Raw genomic sequence first — 15,880 nt, 5'->3', positions numbered from 1 at the left:
ATATTAGGTAGATGTATTAACCTCTAAGCCACAGGCTCTCCTGGCTTTGTCGGCTATACCAAGGGAGAGATTAAGTGTTCTTTCCTCTGGTGGGACCTGTCTATCAGGGCAATCTGGTCTACCCAATTATGGGACAGAGCATACTGCTTCCGCTTTCGCCTTTCAGCCCTAATCCAGGAGCCTTCGCAGGCAGTCAACAAGCTGTCGCGAAAGCGATTGCCTGCAAAGACTCCTAGATTGGGGCTGAAAGGCGAATACGGAATATTCGGTCAATATTCTGCAGACATGTTGCCAGGTCTGTTCAGATAAAAGGCACATGTCCCACCAAACTCCGGGTGCATAAGAAGCATTCTTATCCTGGCAATACTGAACAGGAACGGATTATCTCCTGGCTCTGAGTGGGCCTTTAGACTAGAAGGAAACAAGCTGCGAGAAGTCTCATATAGAATAGAATAGAATGGAATGGAATGGAATGGAATGGAATGGAATGGAATGGAATGGAATGGAATGGAATGGGAGAGACTAGAATAGAACAGAACAGAATAGAATAGAATTGTACAATACAGTACAGTACAGAACAGTACAGAACAGAATTCTTCATTGGCCAAGTATGATTGGATACTGCTTTCTCTTTGGTGCATACGCTCTCAGTGTACATAAAAGAAAAGATACATTTGTCAAGAATCATAAGGCACAACACTTAATGGTAGTCATAGGGTACAAATAAGTAATCAAATCATATTTATTTATTTATTTATTTATTTATTAATCAAATTTCTATACCGCCCTACTCCCGAAGGACTCAGGGCGGTGAACAGCCAAGATAAAATACAGATAATACAAATATTAAAAATCCCTATTAATTCCTAATATAAAAATATTAGGAAACAGTCAATATAAATCAGTCAATATAAGGATACAAGCAATAAAGCTACAGTCATACAGTTATAAATGCGAGGAGATGGGTGATAGGAATGATGAGAAGATTAATAGTAATAATAATGCAGACTTAGTGAATAGTTTGACAGTGTTGAGGGAATTATTTGTTTATATGTAGATACTCCCTAAAGCCCCCTTGGAGGGATGAAATTTCATTGACTCAAAATCAGGAATGTCTGAATAATCTAATCTGTGCAACACAGAAGTGTAGCCAATTGCTATCTGCCAGGGGAAGTTAGTTGGAAAAGGAGAATTCGTAACAGTGACTCATGCAGAGCTGCATGAAGCAACCACATTTTGAAGAGGGCACCTTGCATGCATATAAATATATATATATATATTTTTTTTGGCACAACTAAGAATTGCCCAGTTTTGAGGGAAGAACCTGAAGTCTGATCATTACTAGGCATTATGGGACACTATACAGAGCGAGGAGTTTCTTCCTAATTCCATTTCATACCTAACAGACTAAGCTGTCGCTCCAGAAAGTTCTTAAAAGCAGAATGTAAATCAGCTTTTACGATCCACCAATTCAAAATTCTCAAACCTATAAATTAGATTAATTAAAAAAAAAAGAAAGACAAAGGCTCTTTTGTGCAATTCCCTAGCACGGAGGATTTTTAAAATAGTAAGACTGGTAAAGGATTTGTATTCCTAGATTAAAAACTTGGATTGGAATGCATAACGTCCTTAAAAGAGTGCAAAGGATTTTTAATTCTACAGCTTTCACGGATTTTATGAGGAAGTGGCACATGCCAGTCTACAAACGAAGGGGAGCACTTCCAAAACTGGGGGACAAAGAGAGGTACAATCAGTTTCAGCAACACATTATATATAGCAAGCTCTGCTCATACAGGTAGTCCTCAACTTACGACCACAATGGAGGCCAACATTTCTGCTGTTAAGTGAGACATTTGTTAAGTGAGTTTTGGCCCATTTTGCAACCTTTCTCACCTCAGTTGTTAAGTGAAATCACCGCAGTTGTTAAATTAGTAACGGGATTGTGACGTGAATCTGGCTTCCCCATTGATTTTGCTTGTCAGAAGGTCGCAAAAAGGGGGATCACATGACCCAAGGACACAGCGACCATCGTAAGTATGAACCAGTGGCCCAGCATCCAACTTTTGATCACGTGACCTTGGGGAATGCTGCAATCGTCGTAAGTGTGAAAAATAGTTGTTAAGTCACTTTTTTCAGTAATGTGACTTTGATTAAATGAACTGTTGTGCATTGAGGCCTACTTGTAAAGTAAATCTTATATTTAAAAGAAGAAGGAGGGGGGAAAAAAGAGAAAGATTTTAGTTTTGCCATAATGGTCTTTGGATCCGTTGCTGAAAAGCCCGGTGATGATTAATCTGTGTTTTCTTTTTTTTTTAAGTTTTTTTTAATTTTTTACACAAACACACAAAAAAACATACAATGTATTTTTTCTGGAACAGAGTATTGGCCAGTTCACAGATTTAAACAGTTTTTAGTCATTTCAATTAAATTTACAATTTATATATTCCCTTTTTGCCATAGCATTTATTCTCTCTATTTTTTTAAAAAAACCAATTTTAAAACCCTTCATCCTAACCTCTAATCTTAACCAAATTCAAATTTTCCTTTCATCTCTATATTAAACCCCTTAAATTTAAAACCTCACATAATATAAACATCTTAATTCCAATCAGTTAATTATGTGGTGTTACAATCATTCATTTCTTATAAAAATAATAAACCCACTTGTTTTAGACCATACATTTCCCTAAATCTTAGTCCAAATAATACAAATCCAACATCTTAATAAAAAGTCCGTTAGTTATGTAGCCATCTTTTCTCTTTATATAATAATAATAAACCAAATAACTTTCTACTATATATTTCCTTGAATCTTCTCTAATTTTTTTACGGTTACGGACTGTGTTGCAACCGTAAAAGAAAACACAGATTAATCTGTGTTTTCTTTCAGGGTTGCAACGCAATCCAAACACAGAAGCCCTGGCTAACTTCCTGCAGGCACGGAAAACTCAACCACACATCAAGATTTTCAAATTCAGTAGCGTGAATAGACTGAAAACTGACGGCACGGTTCCCCATCGCCCTGAGGCTGCAACGAAAATTGCAGTGTAATCCTCAAAAAAAGGAGACAATACAGATAATTCCTTGACTTAGTGACCGTTCAAAGTTACAATGGCACTGAAACAAGTGACTTACGACCGTTTTTCATACCTACGACCACTGCAGCATCCCCAGGGTCACGCGATCAAAATTTGGATGCTTGCCAACTGACACATCTTTATGACGGCTGCAGTGTGTCATGTGATTCCTTTTTGCGACCTTCTGACAAGCAAAGTCAACGGGGAAGCCAGATTGACTTAACAGCCGTGTCATTAACTTCAGCACTGCAATTATTCACTTAACAGCTGTGGCACGAAAGGTCGTAAAAAGGAGGCAAAATTCTCTTAACAAAAAAAAACGTTTGGGCTCAATTGTGGTTTAAGTCGAGGACTACCTGTACACATTTGAAAAAGAAAGAAAAAGCATTGTTCTCCTCAAAACTGTATCATTGTTATCATTTATAATCTACATCACTTCCATTTTACATTGTCATTATCTATCTGATGGTTAAAACTTTTCTCCTGTCAATATTGCTAGGTCTAGGACCTGATTAGCAATGAATTTTCCAGTCCCTCCTGGGCTTATTGGAACTCAAAGGAGGAGGACAACGCATTGATCTCAAATCAAAGCAGGGAGTGAGAGGGTTGCGGGTCTATGACAATTCACCAAAGCCAACTCACCATGGCTAACTTGCCACAACCAACTTGCCATGACCAACTTGCCATGGCCAACTTGCCATAACTAACTTGCCATGGCCAACTCGCCATGACCAACCTGCCATGGCCAACTCATCATGGCTAACTTGCCATGGCCAACTCACCATGGCTAACTTGCCACAGTCAACTAACCATGGCTAACTTGCCATGGCCAACTTGCCATGGCCAACTTGCCATGACCAACCTGCCATGGACAACACACCATGGACAACTTATCATGGACAACTTGCCATGGACAACTTGCTGCAGAACAACTTGCCATGGCCATCTCGCCACAGGACATCTCACTGCTGGACAAGAGTTACACTAATACCATAGAAATGGTGAAATGGAATCATTAAAGAAAGGATGCAAAAGGAGGAACAGAATGAAATGTGAATGGAAAAATTAAAATATTTTTTTAATTTATTTTAAATAATTAAATAGAATTGTTAAATTGTCCCGCAGCGAGTTAGCCATGATTTGGCTGCAGCACGTTGGCCGTGGCAAGTTGGCCATGGTGAGTTGGCCATGATGAGTTGGCCATGATGAGCTGGCTGCAGCGAGTTGGCCATGGTGAGTTGGCTGCAGCAAATTGGCCATGGCGAGTTGGCTGTGGCAAGTTGCCCCATTCCCAGGGTTGCAGCCTTGTCCCATTATGGAAAACTGGACCTTGCAGATCCTCCAAACGTGCTCTCCAAATGTTCCTTCCAGCTGAAGCCATCCTTTCTTTTCTTTTTTTTTTATAATCCTTGAAAAGTTTAAATGCTGGTTCGCTTTTCATCTTTCTCCCACGAGAATCAAACAGATTTTCTACCACCCACAGCTCCTGTTTCATCCTCCAGCCCATCAGCAGGATAAAAGAAGATTTTGACAACCCCAATTTTCTTGACGGATCTGTCGCTCACCAGCTTGCCAACCTTACTTCGCCCTCTTACCCGTTTCATCCCCTTGGCTCAGCCTCTTGTTAACAATATTAATTAAGAGATATTTATCCCCTTTTCAAAAACAAAACAAAAAAAATCCCAACGATGGTTGCCAAGTTTCATTAAAGAGTTGCCATGAAAATCCCTGCAATGTAAAGACCGATGTAGAAGAATATCCAAGCCAACAAACACAAGATAAACCTCAGAAAATTGGGAACTCAAGGCAGAAAGATGCTTTTAGACTCTGGGCTTGGAGAAAAGTCTGGAGAACACGATGGACAACCAACAAATCAGTCCAGAATAGTTACTTAAGATACCAAGCTCGAACTGTCGTATTTTGGACATATTATGGGAAGATTTAATTCAGTGGTGAAATCCAAATTTATTTACTACCAGTTCTGTAGGCATGGCTTGGTGGGTGTGGTGTGGTGTGGCTTGGTGGGTGTGGCAGGGGAAGGATACTGCAAAATCCCCATTCCCTCCCTACTCCTGGGAATTGCAAAATCTCCATTCCCACCCCACTCTGGGGCCAGCCAGAGGTAGCATTTGCCGGTTCTCTAAACTACTCAAAATTTCCGCTACCAGTTCTCCAGAACCTGTCAGTACCTGCTGGATTTCACCCCGATCCAATTCCTATGTGAAGCCTGTAACACTGGAAAAAGTAAAAGGAAAGGGAGGAAAATGACCAGCAGAAAAGAGACTGGACAACAGCACCATCAGAATGCCTGAAGGACTAAGTTGCAGGGGCAGGGTATGTTTGTTTGTACGTGTGTGTGTACATGTGTGTGTATGTGTGAGACAGACAGAGAGAGAGAGAGAGAGAGAGTACCATCCTGGTGAAGGACTATCTACAGTAGTGGCCAAAATTGTGGAAACCTTTTGGGAAAAGTATATTTTCTAAAACTAGCTAATAACACCACCTTTTTTTTTTTTTTTTGGGAGTACCGTGTTTCCCCGAAAATAAGACCCTGTCTTATATTTTTTTCAACCCTGAAATAAGCGCTTGGACTTATTGCCATGCGCTCAAAAGCCCGATTGGGCTTATTATCAGGGGATGTCTTATTTTGGGGGGAATAGGGTAGTACCATAAAATTATATATTAATGGAAAGAAAATTTAATCAAGAATGTAATGCAATAACTTTTAGGAAGGATTTGCTATGAGAATAGCAGATACAGTATAAAGAAGAAAAGTGAAACACATAGAAAAACGGAGATATACAAAAATTATCACCATGTCAGTTAATACTTAGTTGGGGAACCTTTAGCATGAATGATGGCCTTACAACGCCTTCCCATGGAGTGAACCAAGTCTTTGAGTTCTGCAGCTGTTACCATGTGAAACCAAGATTGAAGGATGGCTTCTATGAACTGGGTTTTATTGCTGGGTCGCTTCTGACTTAATAAGTTTCTTTTAGTCGGCTCCATAGGTTTTCAATTAGGTGAAGGTCTGGGCTATTCCCAGGCCATTCCAGCAATGGAATAGGATGATCTTGAAACTCCCCAAAAAAGTGGTGTTATGAGCCATCAAACCTCAAAAATACACTTTTCCCAAAAGGTTTCCACAATTTTGGCCACTACTGTATGTACTCACTTAACAGTCAACCTTGACTTGATGATACATAATCAATCAAGATAAGTAACCACAACACCTGTGATAGGTAAGAACTTCCTTTTCCTCCCAAGCAAGACCAAATTTAATAGGCTTCACTTCTCCCAAATATCTTGGGAACTGAGGTCCAGTAAGGATCTTTGACCCAGGTCTGAAGTTCCCCTTGTTAATTCAACTGAACAACTCAGAGGTGCTGATCTTCCTCCAGGTTATCACAAACTCCAGTCATTGCTACCGAGTTGTCAAGCTAAATGGATTTTAATTGTAAATTAACACCAACAGCTAATGGACGGGAGAAGAGCTAGTAAAATGAGTCAGCTCCATGACAAACTGACTGGTTATTCATAGAAGTATTCCTATGACTAGCATCTGAATGGCCGGGGAAAGGGAGAATGTCCTTTGGGGGAAGACCTTTCCTTTTCTCATTGTTGTTAGTTGCGAAGTCGTGTCTGACCCATCATGACCCCATGGACAACGTTCCTCCAGGCCTTCCTGTCCTCTACCATCCCCCAGAGACCATTTAAGCTCACACCGACTGCTTCAGTGACCTCGTTCTCTGCCGTCCCCTTCTTCTTTTGCCCTCAATCATTCCCAGCATTAGGCTCTTCTCCAGTGAGTCCTTCCTTCTCATTAGGTGGCCAAAGGATCTGAGTTTCATCTTCAGGATCTGGCCTTCTAAAGAGCAGTCAGGGTTGATCTCCTCTAGGACTGACCGGTTTGATCGCCTTGCAGTCCAAGGGACTCGCAGGAGTCTTCTCCAGCACCAGAGTTCAAAGGCTTCAGTTCTTTGGCACTCAGCCTTCCTTATGGTCTCTACTTCTTCCCATTTTACATTTGATATGAAATCGGTTAAACTGAACTTCTGTTAGTGACTTGAGTGCTTGGCCTTGAACCGATGAAAAAAGACACAACTATTATGGGGTAGCCCCAGCCTTGGTATTATAGGATTTATAAGGGATTTGTCCCGACCACTGGGGACTACACTTAATCCCCTTTCCAAACCATGAATGGCCAAACAATATAAATCAAAAGAAAGCAACGATCAGGAAGGGAAGATTGAACTCTGAATGTGACTGAACTTTGAGTGGGTAGAGCTGAGGAGGAAAAAAATACCAATTTAAATGTAATTAATTACATACTGTCAGAAAGATTACTCACAATATATTTAATCATTTCCTTCTTTTGCGTGGAAAGCTAAAATTCAGTAACCGCTAGGGATCTGAATCCTCAGCTTTTGCACCCTGTTGTAAACCCTGAAACTTTTCTTCTTTTTCTAACCTTAGTTGTCAAGAATGCATAACGTAAGGTTATTGGCTTCCAATTCACAGCTGCAGATTCTCTTCCAAAATGAATGAATAAATGCAGGTAGTCCTTGACTACTACAACCACAATTGAACCCAACGTTTCTGTTGTTAAGGGAGACATTTGTTAAGTGAGCTTTGCCCTGTTTTACGACCTTTCCTGATGCAGTCGTTAAGTGAATCACTGCAGGTGTTCAGATAGTAAGTTGTGAGGGGTCTGTAGATATTTTCTCAGTCCTCCTTTTGGTTCGTGCAATACAAATAAGGCCTCAAGTTATGACCAGTCCCGCTCTCTCAGCCCAACCCACTTCGTAGGGTGGTTGTTATGGCTTGTTCGCCGCCTTGAAGTAGTTATAAAAATAATAAAGACGGAATATAGGTAGTCCTCAACTTACGACCACAACTGAGCCCAACATTTCCATTGTTAAGTGAGACATTTGTTAAGCGAGTTTTGCCCCATTTTACTAACTTTCTTGCCACAGTTAAGTGACTCACTGAAGTCGTTAAGTTAATAACACGGTTGTTAAGTGAATCCGGCTTCCCTTTGCTTGTTGGAGAGCAAAACATCCTTCCTTAAATAGGAGCAATATCTTAGAAATGAGCCACGGTGGCACAGTGGTTAGAGTGCAGTACTGCAGGCTACTTCTGCTGACTGCTGGCTGCCTGCAATTTGGTAGATCGAATCTCACCAGGCTCAAGGTTGACTCAGCCTTCCGTCCTTCCGAGGTGGGTAAAATGAGGACCCAGATTGTTGGGGGCAAAAGGCTAACTCTGTAAACCGCTTAGAGAGGGCTGGAAAGCGGTAGGTAAGTCTAGGTGTTATTGCTATTGCTAAATGACCTGTCCATTCTGGTCCTTCCCTCACTTCAGAAATATTGTGTTGTTCCCAGATACTAAAAAGCTTCTCAGCATCTCAAACATCTGAATTGCCAGGTATTCGCTCTTGACTCTTCCACTATGGCTTCTTGTGTCATTCTCTTAGTCCAACTTTGGTCCAGCTTTCTAGAGCTCAGCTGCTCAGTTTTCTAATTCGGACAGAACTCACCCCAAAACTCATTTTTTAAAAATCAACTTTGACTTCCCAGTAGTGATATTATTTTACCGGGGAGGAGAGAAGATGCTAGAAGGTATTAAAAATACATAATATATGACACAAAATAATTCAATTTTATCCTGAAATTGAAATTCATCTTTGATGAAGAGAAGGACTAGGGGAGACATGATAGCAGTGTTCCAATATCTCAGGGGCTGCCCCAAAGAAGAGGGAGTCAAGCTATTCTCCAAAGCACCTGAGGGCAGGACAAGAAGCAATGGGTGGAAACTAATCAAGGAGAGAAGCAATCTAGAACTAAGGAGGAATTTCCTGATAGTTAGAACAATTAACCAGTGGAACAACTTGCCTCCAGAAGTTGTGAATGCTCCAACACTGGAAGTTTTTAAGAAGATGTTGGATAACCATTTGTCTGAAGTGGTGTAGGGTTTCCTGCCTGGGCAGGGGGTTGGACTAGAAGACCTCCAAGGTCCCTTCCAATTCTGTTATTCTATTCTATTCTAACCCAGTTTCACTTCAGGCAACTTTTGCACATGGGGAGATCTTTCTGACTAATAATAAATATTACCAGGAGCTCTTTATCACTGATCCTCAAGAGTTTCAGAAAAGTAAACTGAGTAGACCCACCAGGGTTATCCAGATGTTTAAGCAGCATTGTTGGTCCATAGCTACCAATTCCATCTTGTAAGACAGAACAATCTTATCTTGCTTCACACATTGTACTAAGCAGTGGTGGGTTGCTCCCGGTTCGGACCAGTTCGCAAGAACTGGTAGTAAAACTGGCGGGAAGCCCCGTCCACTGCCCCGGATGTCATCATCGGTGATCTGCGCATGTGCAGAAGCAAGGCGCATGCGTGATTGAAGAGAGCGCATGAGCACGATCCCATTGTGAACCGGTAGTAAAGGTAAGTAGAACCCACCCATGGTACTAAGCCATGATTTTCGGAGCAAGATACAGGTAACCCTCAACTTTTGACCACAACTGAGTCCAAAATTTATGTTGTTAAGTGAAACATTTGCTAAGTGAGTTTTGTCCCATTTTACGACCTTAAGGGAATCACTGCGGTTGTTAAGTTAGTAACAAGGTTGTTAAGTGGATCTCTGGCTTCCCCATTGACTTTGCTTGTCAGGAGGTTGAAAAGCGGATCACATGACCCCAGGAAACAGCCACCGTCATAAATATGAACCAGCTGCCCAGCATCCGAGTGTAAATCATGTGACCATGGGGATGCTACAGCAGTTGTAAGTGTGAAATTTGATAAGTCACTTTTTCCAGTGCCGTTGTAACTTCAAACAGTCACTAAATGAACTGTTAAGTCAAGGACTACTTTTACACATGCAATCTTCGAAAAAAGCCAACTTTCTTCTTCTAACAAGCTACGGATATTGTAGTCAACTTTCATAAAAAGCATGAGTGTTCTGACTAAGGCTTCCTGAGACAGTAAAAAGCACATGATTAGTCCCAAAAACCCTCTTTTTATTTCAACGGCTGTGAATTCTGTTCATTCCCAGCCCGTAACGAGTCACAAATCGTTTGTAAAGAGTCCAACAGAAGTCTGCCACAGTCCTTCAGGATAAGGCTGATAAGCACCCATTTTTATCTCCCTTGACACGCTCCCAAAGACCTAATTGGCAATTAGCTTTACAAGGCCACACGGAGCACAGAGTCAAAACGGAACTTCAGAATTTAAACCAACCGGAACGAACAACATTGCTTCCTGCAAAGGCTCACGTGCCTTTGCTCCTCCTGTCTTATGGGAGGGGCCAATCATCTCCAAGCCTTACTCCCGAGTAGTGCCTTTTGTTTTAACTGTTCTTGCCTTCTGGCAGCTCTGCGCATGTGTGCACTGGGAACAGGCTCCCCCTGTTCCTCTGCCTCACTGATGTCTGACTCTAACCCTAACCCTAACCCTAACCCTAACTCTGTCCCCCTCTCTGCCTCCAACACAGAGCCCTCGTCTGAGCCTTCCCCAGACTCCAGGACTGGCCCATGTTTCTCCCCAACCTCCTCACTGTCCGACTCTGCTGCCAGCTCTGCAGGCCGCCGGCGGACCACAACAATGAGAGAATGGATCTTTTCAACCTATCCAGGAGGAAACTGTTTAAACATAATGACCATTTATTCTTTTTAAATATTTTTTCCCCACTTTCCTTTTTCAACAGGAGTTTGGCAAGTTCCAGAATGAAGGCATCCATCGCAACCAGTTGAAAAATACGAAGAAGGAAAAAGCACCTTGACAGACCTCTAAAGAAGGAACAAAAGAATTTGGAATTTGGAAAGCTCACCTCGTAATGATAATTCATGCAGGTCAAGTCCTTCCAGCAACGATCCCCTCGTATTTTAATCATCCCCTGTGGGAAGGAAAAAATAACAGCTCCGAGGTTAGTACTCGCACTTCCATTCTGAGGAAATTTTGAAGAAAATTATACATTAATGTAGTTATTAATATACATTTAATATATTCCGCATTTTGACAGCGTTTCTCAACCTTGGAACTTGAAGATGGGTGGACTTCAACTCCCATAATTCTTGCTGGGGAATTCTGGGAGTTGAAGTCCAGCCATCTTCAAGCTGCTATGGTTGAGGAACACTGCTTTATGACGTATTTAACATATTACATTAGACATTAATTACATATTAATGTATTGAATTATATATTGACAATATAGTACTACCTTAAATTATATACTGTATTATATTAACAATTAATATATTTTAGCTTTTCAACAAAAGTATCTATTAAGATAACACACATTCCAATTTCTTTATCCTGCTCACCAGGGACATTTTCACAGAAAAATCATTTGGAATTACACCCCCCCCCCCCCCGGAACTTAAGGGAGCGAGGAAGAAAAAAAAACCCAGCATTTTTTATTCCCAAGAAGATTCTAGTGGGAGGCTATCAGGGGAAAGTACCCTATATGTTGGGTCAACATTAGACATGAAGATCAACCAGCTCATTCACTTCAAGATGGCAACCAAAATCCTATGCCATGTATTCTGCAAGGGACAAGGATCCCCAAGTTCTGTGCCCCTCCTCTTCTGTTCATCTGATGCTCAAATCAGGGTGAAATGGACTTAGAAGACTTAGAATAACTGTATTGACACTTTAAATGTACACTAATCAGCATACATTAAAATCAAATTTCATTGTATACAGCTCTCAAGGTCACTACCTCCAATATACACTACATAAACATCACACACACACACACACAAGATTATGCATATACTCACATACACAGTCTAGTTCAGTTGTATAAATTGTACAAGGCGAGAAATGGTGTCCTAGGTCATCATGATACATTTGGCATTGTGATGGCTCTTACTGGATACCTGTGGCTGCAACCCTGGTCATCACAATTAATAGACAGAGAACTGGCCGCACATACACATATCACTATAATGGATATCACACACTCTGCACTCTCTCTCTCTCTCTCTCTCACACACACACACACACACACACATACACAGAGAGAGAGAGAGAGAGAGAGAGAGAGAGAATGAGAAAGAGAGCGAGAGAGAGAGAAAGGGAGAGAGAAAGAAAGAGAAAAAGAGAGAAAGAGAAAGGGAGAAAGAAAGAAAGAGAGTGACAAAGGGAAAGAGAGAGAGAGAAAGGGAGGGAGAAAGAAAGAGAGAGAGAAAGAGAGAGAGAAGAGAGAAAGAAAGGGAGGGAGGGAGAGAGAAAGGGAGAGAGAAAGAGAGAGTGAGTGTGAAAGAAGAGAGAAAGGGAGAGTAAGAAAGAGTGAAAAAGAGAAAGAGAGAGAGAGAGAAAGGGAGGGAGAAAGAGAGAGAAAGAAGAGAGAAAGAGAAAGGAGAGAGAGAGAGAGAAGAGCGAATGAAAGGGAGAGAAAGGGAAAGAAAAAGAGAAAGGGAAGAAAAAGAGAAAGGGAGAGAAAAAGAAAGAGTGAGGGAGAGAGAAAGAAGAGAGAGAGAAAGGGAGAGAAAGATGAGAGAGAGAGAAAGGAGAGAGAGAGAGAGAAAGAAGAGCGAAAGAAAGGGAGAGAGAGAGAGAAATTAGAGAGAGATTAGAGAGAGGGCAGCCAAATGGGGCACGAAGGCAAAGAGCACTGGCAATGGTGGCACTCAGGGCACCACATTGGGACATAACGAAATGCCGACACCTTTCTAAATCTTGCCTCCCCCTTTGCCAACACTTCCACGTGTCAGAGCAGCCGCAAAGGAAGTTTGGCGATTTGCATGAACGCTCAAAGTAAATGCACACCCACAAGAGACTCCCTTAATTGTCTCCACCACTGCTGGAAAAATTCTCCCAGGAAGAAGAGGGAAGAAGGAATGGAAAGCTTTATCAATGGTGTTATTTTCCAGGCCGTCCTCATCTTATGACTACAGTTCAACCCAACATTTCTGTTTTGAGTTTTGCCCCCATTTTACGAACTTCCTTGCCACCGCTGTTAAGTGAATCGCTGAAGCTGGTAAGTTAGCAACCCGGTTATTAAGTGAATCTGGCTTCCCCGTTGACTTTGCTAGTCAGAAGGTTGAAAAGGGGATCATGTGACTCCGGGACACTGCAACAGTCATAAGTACATGCCAGTTGCCAAGCATCTGAATTTTAGTAAGTGTGAAACAGAGTAATAAATCAGGTTTTTTTTCAGTGCTGGAAAAACTCTCCCAGAAAGGAGAGGGAGTAAGGAATGAAAAGCATCACTTCCAAGTCACTGCCAGAAAAATTAATGGGGTTATTTTACAGTAGTCCTTGCCTTATGACCACAATTGAACCCAACGTTTCTGCGGTTAAGTGAAACATTGGTTAAGCGAGCTTTGAATTTTGATCCTGTCACCATGGGGATGCTACCACGGTCGTAAGTGTGAAAAATGGTCATGGGTCACTTTTTTTCAATCCCGTTGTAACTTCAAACGATGAACTGCTGTAAGTGGAGGACAGGTTTTTGTGGGAAATCTGTGACAATCTGGTTCAGGTTCAGAAGCTAAATCAGAAGAGATCTGATTAAGACTGGAATGGAGGCCAAATTGGGAAATAATCCAACTCTTGGCCAAGTTGGGAAATTGGGAGGAAACACGGTGCTTCTCGCTTCTGGCTGCTGCCAAGAACACCGCATAGATTTGCCCATGAGGTCACCAGGCTTCATTCAATGACGGATATATTACTTTATTGTGCTTTGAATAACAAACAGTCGGAGACTCCTTTGTTTTAGACAAGAGGCCATGCGAAATTCCCAGCTATGGGAATATGGCCTTCCAACTGCTCTTTTGCCTTTTTATTATTCTTATGGTTGCTCGTATAACCAGCCAGATGTTTAGACTGGATTTGGCATTTTTGTCCACCTTATCGAGTACTTCACAGAATGGGCAGATGGTGCTGCTTGATGGTTTCAAAGGGATTGTTTGAATCGGGATGTAAGCTGTTCCAAAGTAAAGCTGCCTTTTGCAATTGACCGATGGTGAATTTGTCAATGCCAACGGTGTTCAAGGGGTGCTCCAATTGTTTTGGGATTGCACCAGGGGTGAAATCCAGTAGGTTCTGACAGGTTCTGGAGAACCGGTAGCAGAAATTTTGAGCAGTTCGGAGAACTGGCAAATACCATTCTATTTCAATTTGCAGGTCTTTGCATTGTGTCATTTTCTCATCTTCTATTTGCTGTCCATCTCACAGTTCGAAGCAAATCTGGCTACTGAATAATCCTGTTGAAAATGGCCCTTCAGCCAGGCTTTCATCAAAAGGTACCTCTGTCCTCCAAGGGTTTCAGATACTTTTCTCTGTTAATAGTTTAATCAGTAGCTTCTCTTCTCTTCTCTTCTCTTCTCCTCTTTTCTTTCTCTTCCCTTCCCCTCCTCTTCTCTTTCTCTTCTCTTCTCTTCTCCTCTCCTCTCCTCTTCCCTTCCCCTCCTCTTACTCCAGGTATTGCCATATCCACTATTCACACTTTCTTGTTTTTCTTATTGGCAGTTGTTAAGACTAGGGTGTTATGTGACAGGTTCTTGTTTTTTTTATTATTATAAATTATAATAAATTATCATTATATCCCACCTTCTCCCTCACATAGATACACACACACACAGCAGCCTAATAATCATACTCCTAATATTTCTGACTTTTATTTTCCCCATTACTAACAACCAAGTGAGGTGGGTTGGGCTGAGAGAGAGAGCAACTGGCCCAAAGCCCCCCCACCTCCCACTCTTAGGCTTTATGCCTAAAACAGGTCCAGAACTCGCCCTCCCCTGATTTCTTAATTAATGTTTCCTAATCTACCCCCAGGCCAAGTCATTCAGCCTCACCCCTCCTGCACCCCCCACCCACCCCAGGAACAATGGAGCTCTTTGCTGCCTACTTTGCCTTGGATTCAAATCAGCCAGCTAGGCAAACAGCATTTGCAAACCTCACTTTCCGCAGCCAAGTGACAGTTACGTGGTGGCGTTCTCCTTGTCCCAATGCAACCATTTCAGTGGTTCTCCTCTACCTAGGATGGATCTCACCAAGCACTGATGTACGTTCGAAATCTCCATCTACACAATGCCCTTAAAGCAGGGTTTCTCAACCTTGGAAGCTTGAAGATGGGTGGACTTCAACTCCCAGAATCCCCCAGCCAGCGCTGCTGGGAGACTCTGGGAGTTGAAGTCTACCCATCTTCAAGCTTCCAAGGTTGAGAAACCCTGCCTTAAGGGCTGTTTGGTCACCCAAGAGTGCTTTAAATAAATAAACTATTATCCTTCTCATCTTTCTTACTACCTTCTCCTATTGATACCTTATGAGTTCCTGCTCAGGTAGGAAACTCTGTATCAGTGATGGCTAACCTTTTTGTCATCACGTGCCAGGAGCAGGGGTAACACGTGGGGGGCGTATGCGTGCCCACACCCATAATTCTATGTGCCCCGCCCCCACACATGTGCGTGTGACCTCCCCCTCCCGCCCAGCTCCTGGCACGTGATGGCCCAGTGGGCCCGTTTTTCTCTCTCCCCAGGCTCCAGAGCCTTTCTAGGAATCTGGAGAGGGCAAAAACGGCCTTCCCACCCCACCCCCGGAGGCCGAAAACGGTCTGTTTGCCAACTTCTGGTGGGTCCAGAAGGCCCAAAAATCAGCTGGCCGGCACACGAATGCACGCCGGAGCTGAGCTCGTGTGCCCACCGATATGGCTACGCTTGCTACCCTATATCATATCAGACAAGTGGCTGTCCGGTTTCTTTTTGAAAGCCTCCAATGATAAGAGCACACACAACTTCTGGAGACAAGCCATTCCACTGATTAATTGTTCTCACTGTTAGGAATTTTTT

The 15,880-nt window shown here is 42.2% G+C and overlaps 1 protein-coding gene across 4 annotated transcripts in view; it reads right to left on the bottom strand.

Annotated features, from left to right (window-relative positions):
- The window catches only part of LMF1 (lipase maturation factor 1), a 227,315-nt gene that overhangs the window by 95,786 nt on the left and 115,649 nt on the right, over nucleotides 1-15,880 (bottom strand). For all 4 annotated transcript variants that reach the window (XM_087878504.1, XM_087878506.1, XM_087878505.1 and 1 more), the window contains one exon: nucleotides 10,909-10,974. In XM_087878504.1, the coding sequence (XP_087734630.1) occupies nucleotides 10,909-10,974 (66 nt within the window). The remainder of the gene's footprint in view (nucleotides 1-10,908; nucleotides 10,975-15,880) is intronic.

The sequence above is a fragment of the Pantherophis guttatus genome, chromosome 14 (genome assembly GCF_059756535.1).
Source record: "Pantherophis guttatus breed Tessera chromosome 14, ASM5975653v1, whole genome shotgun sequence".
Lineage (NCBI taxonomy): Eukaryota > Metazoa > Chordata > Lepidosauria > Squamata > Colubridae > Pantherophis > Pantherophis guttatus.
This window is presented reverse-complemented; position numbering and strand designations above follow the sequence as displayed.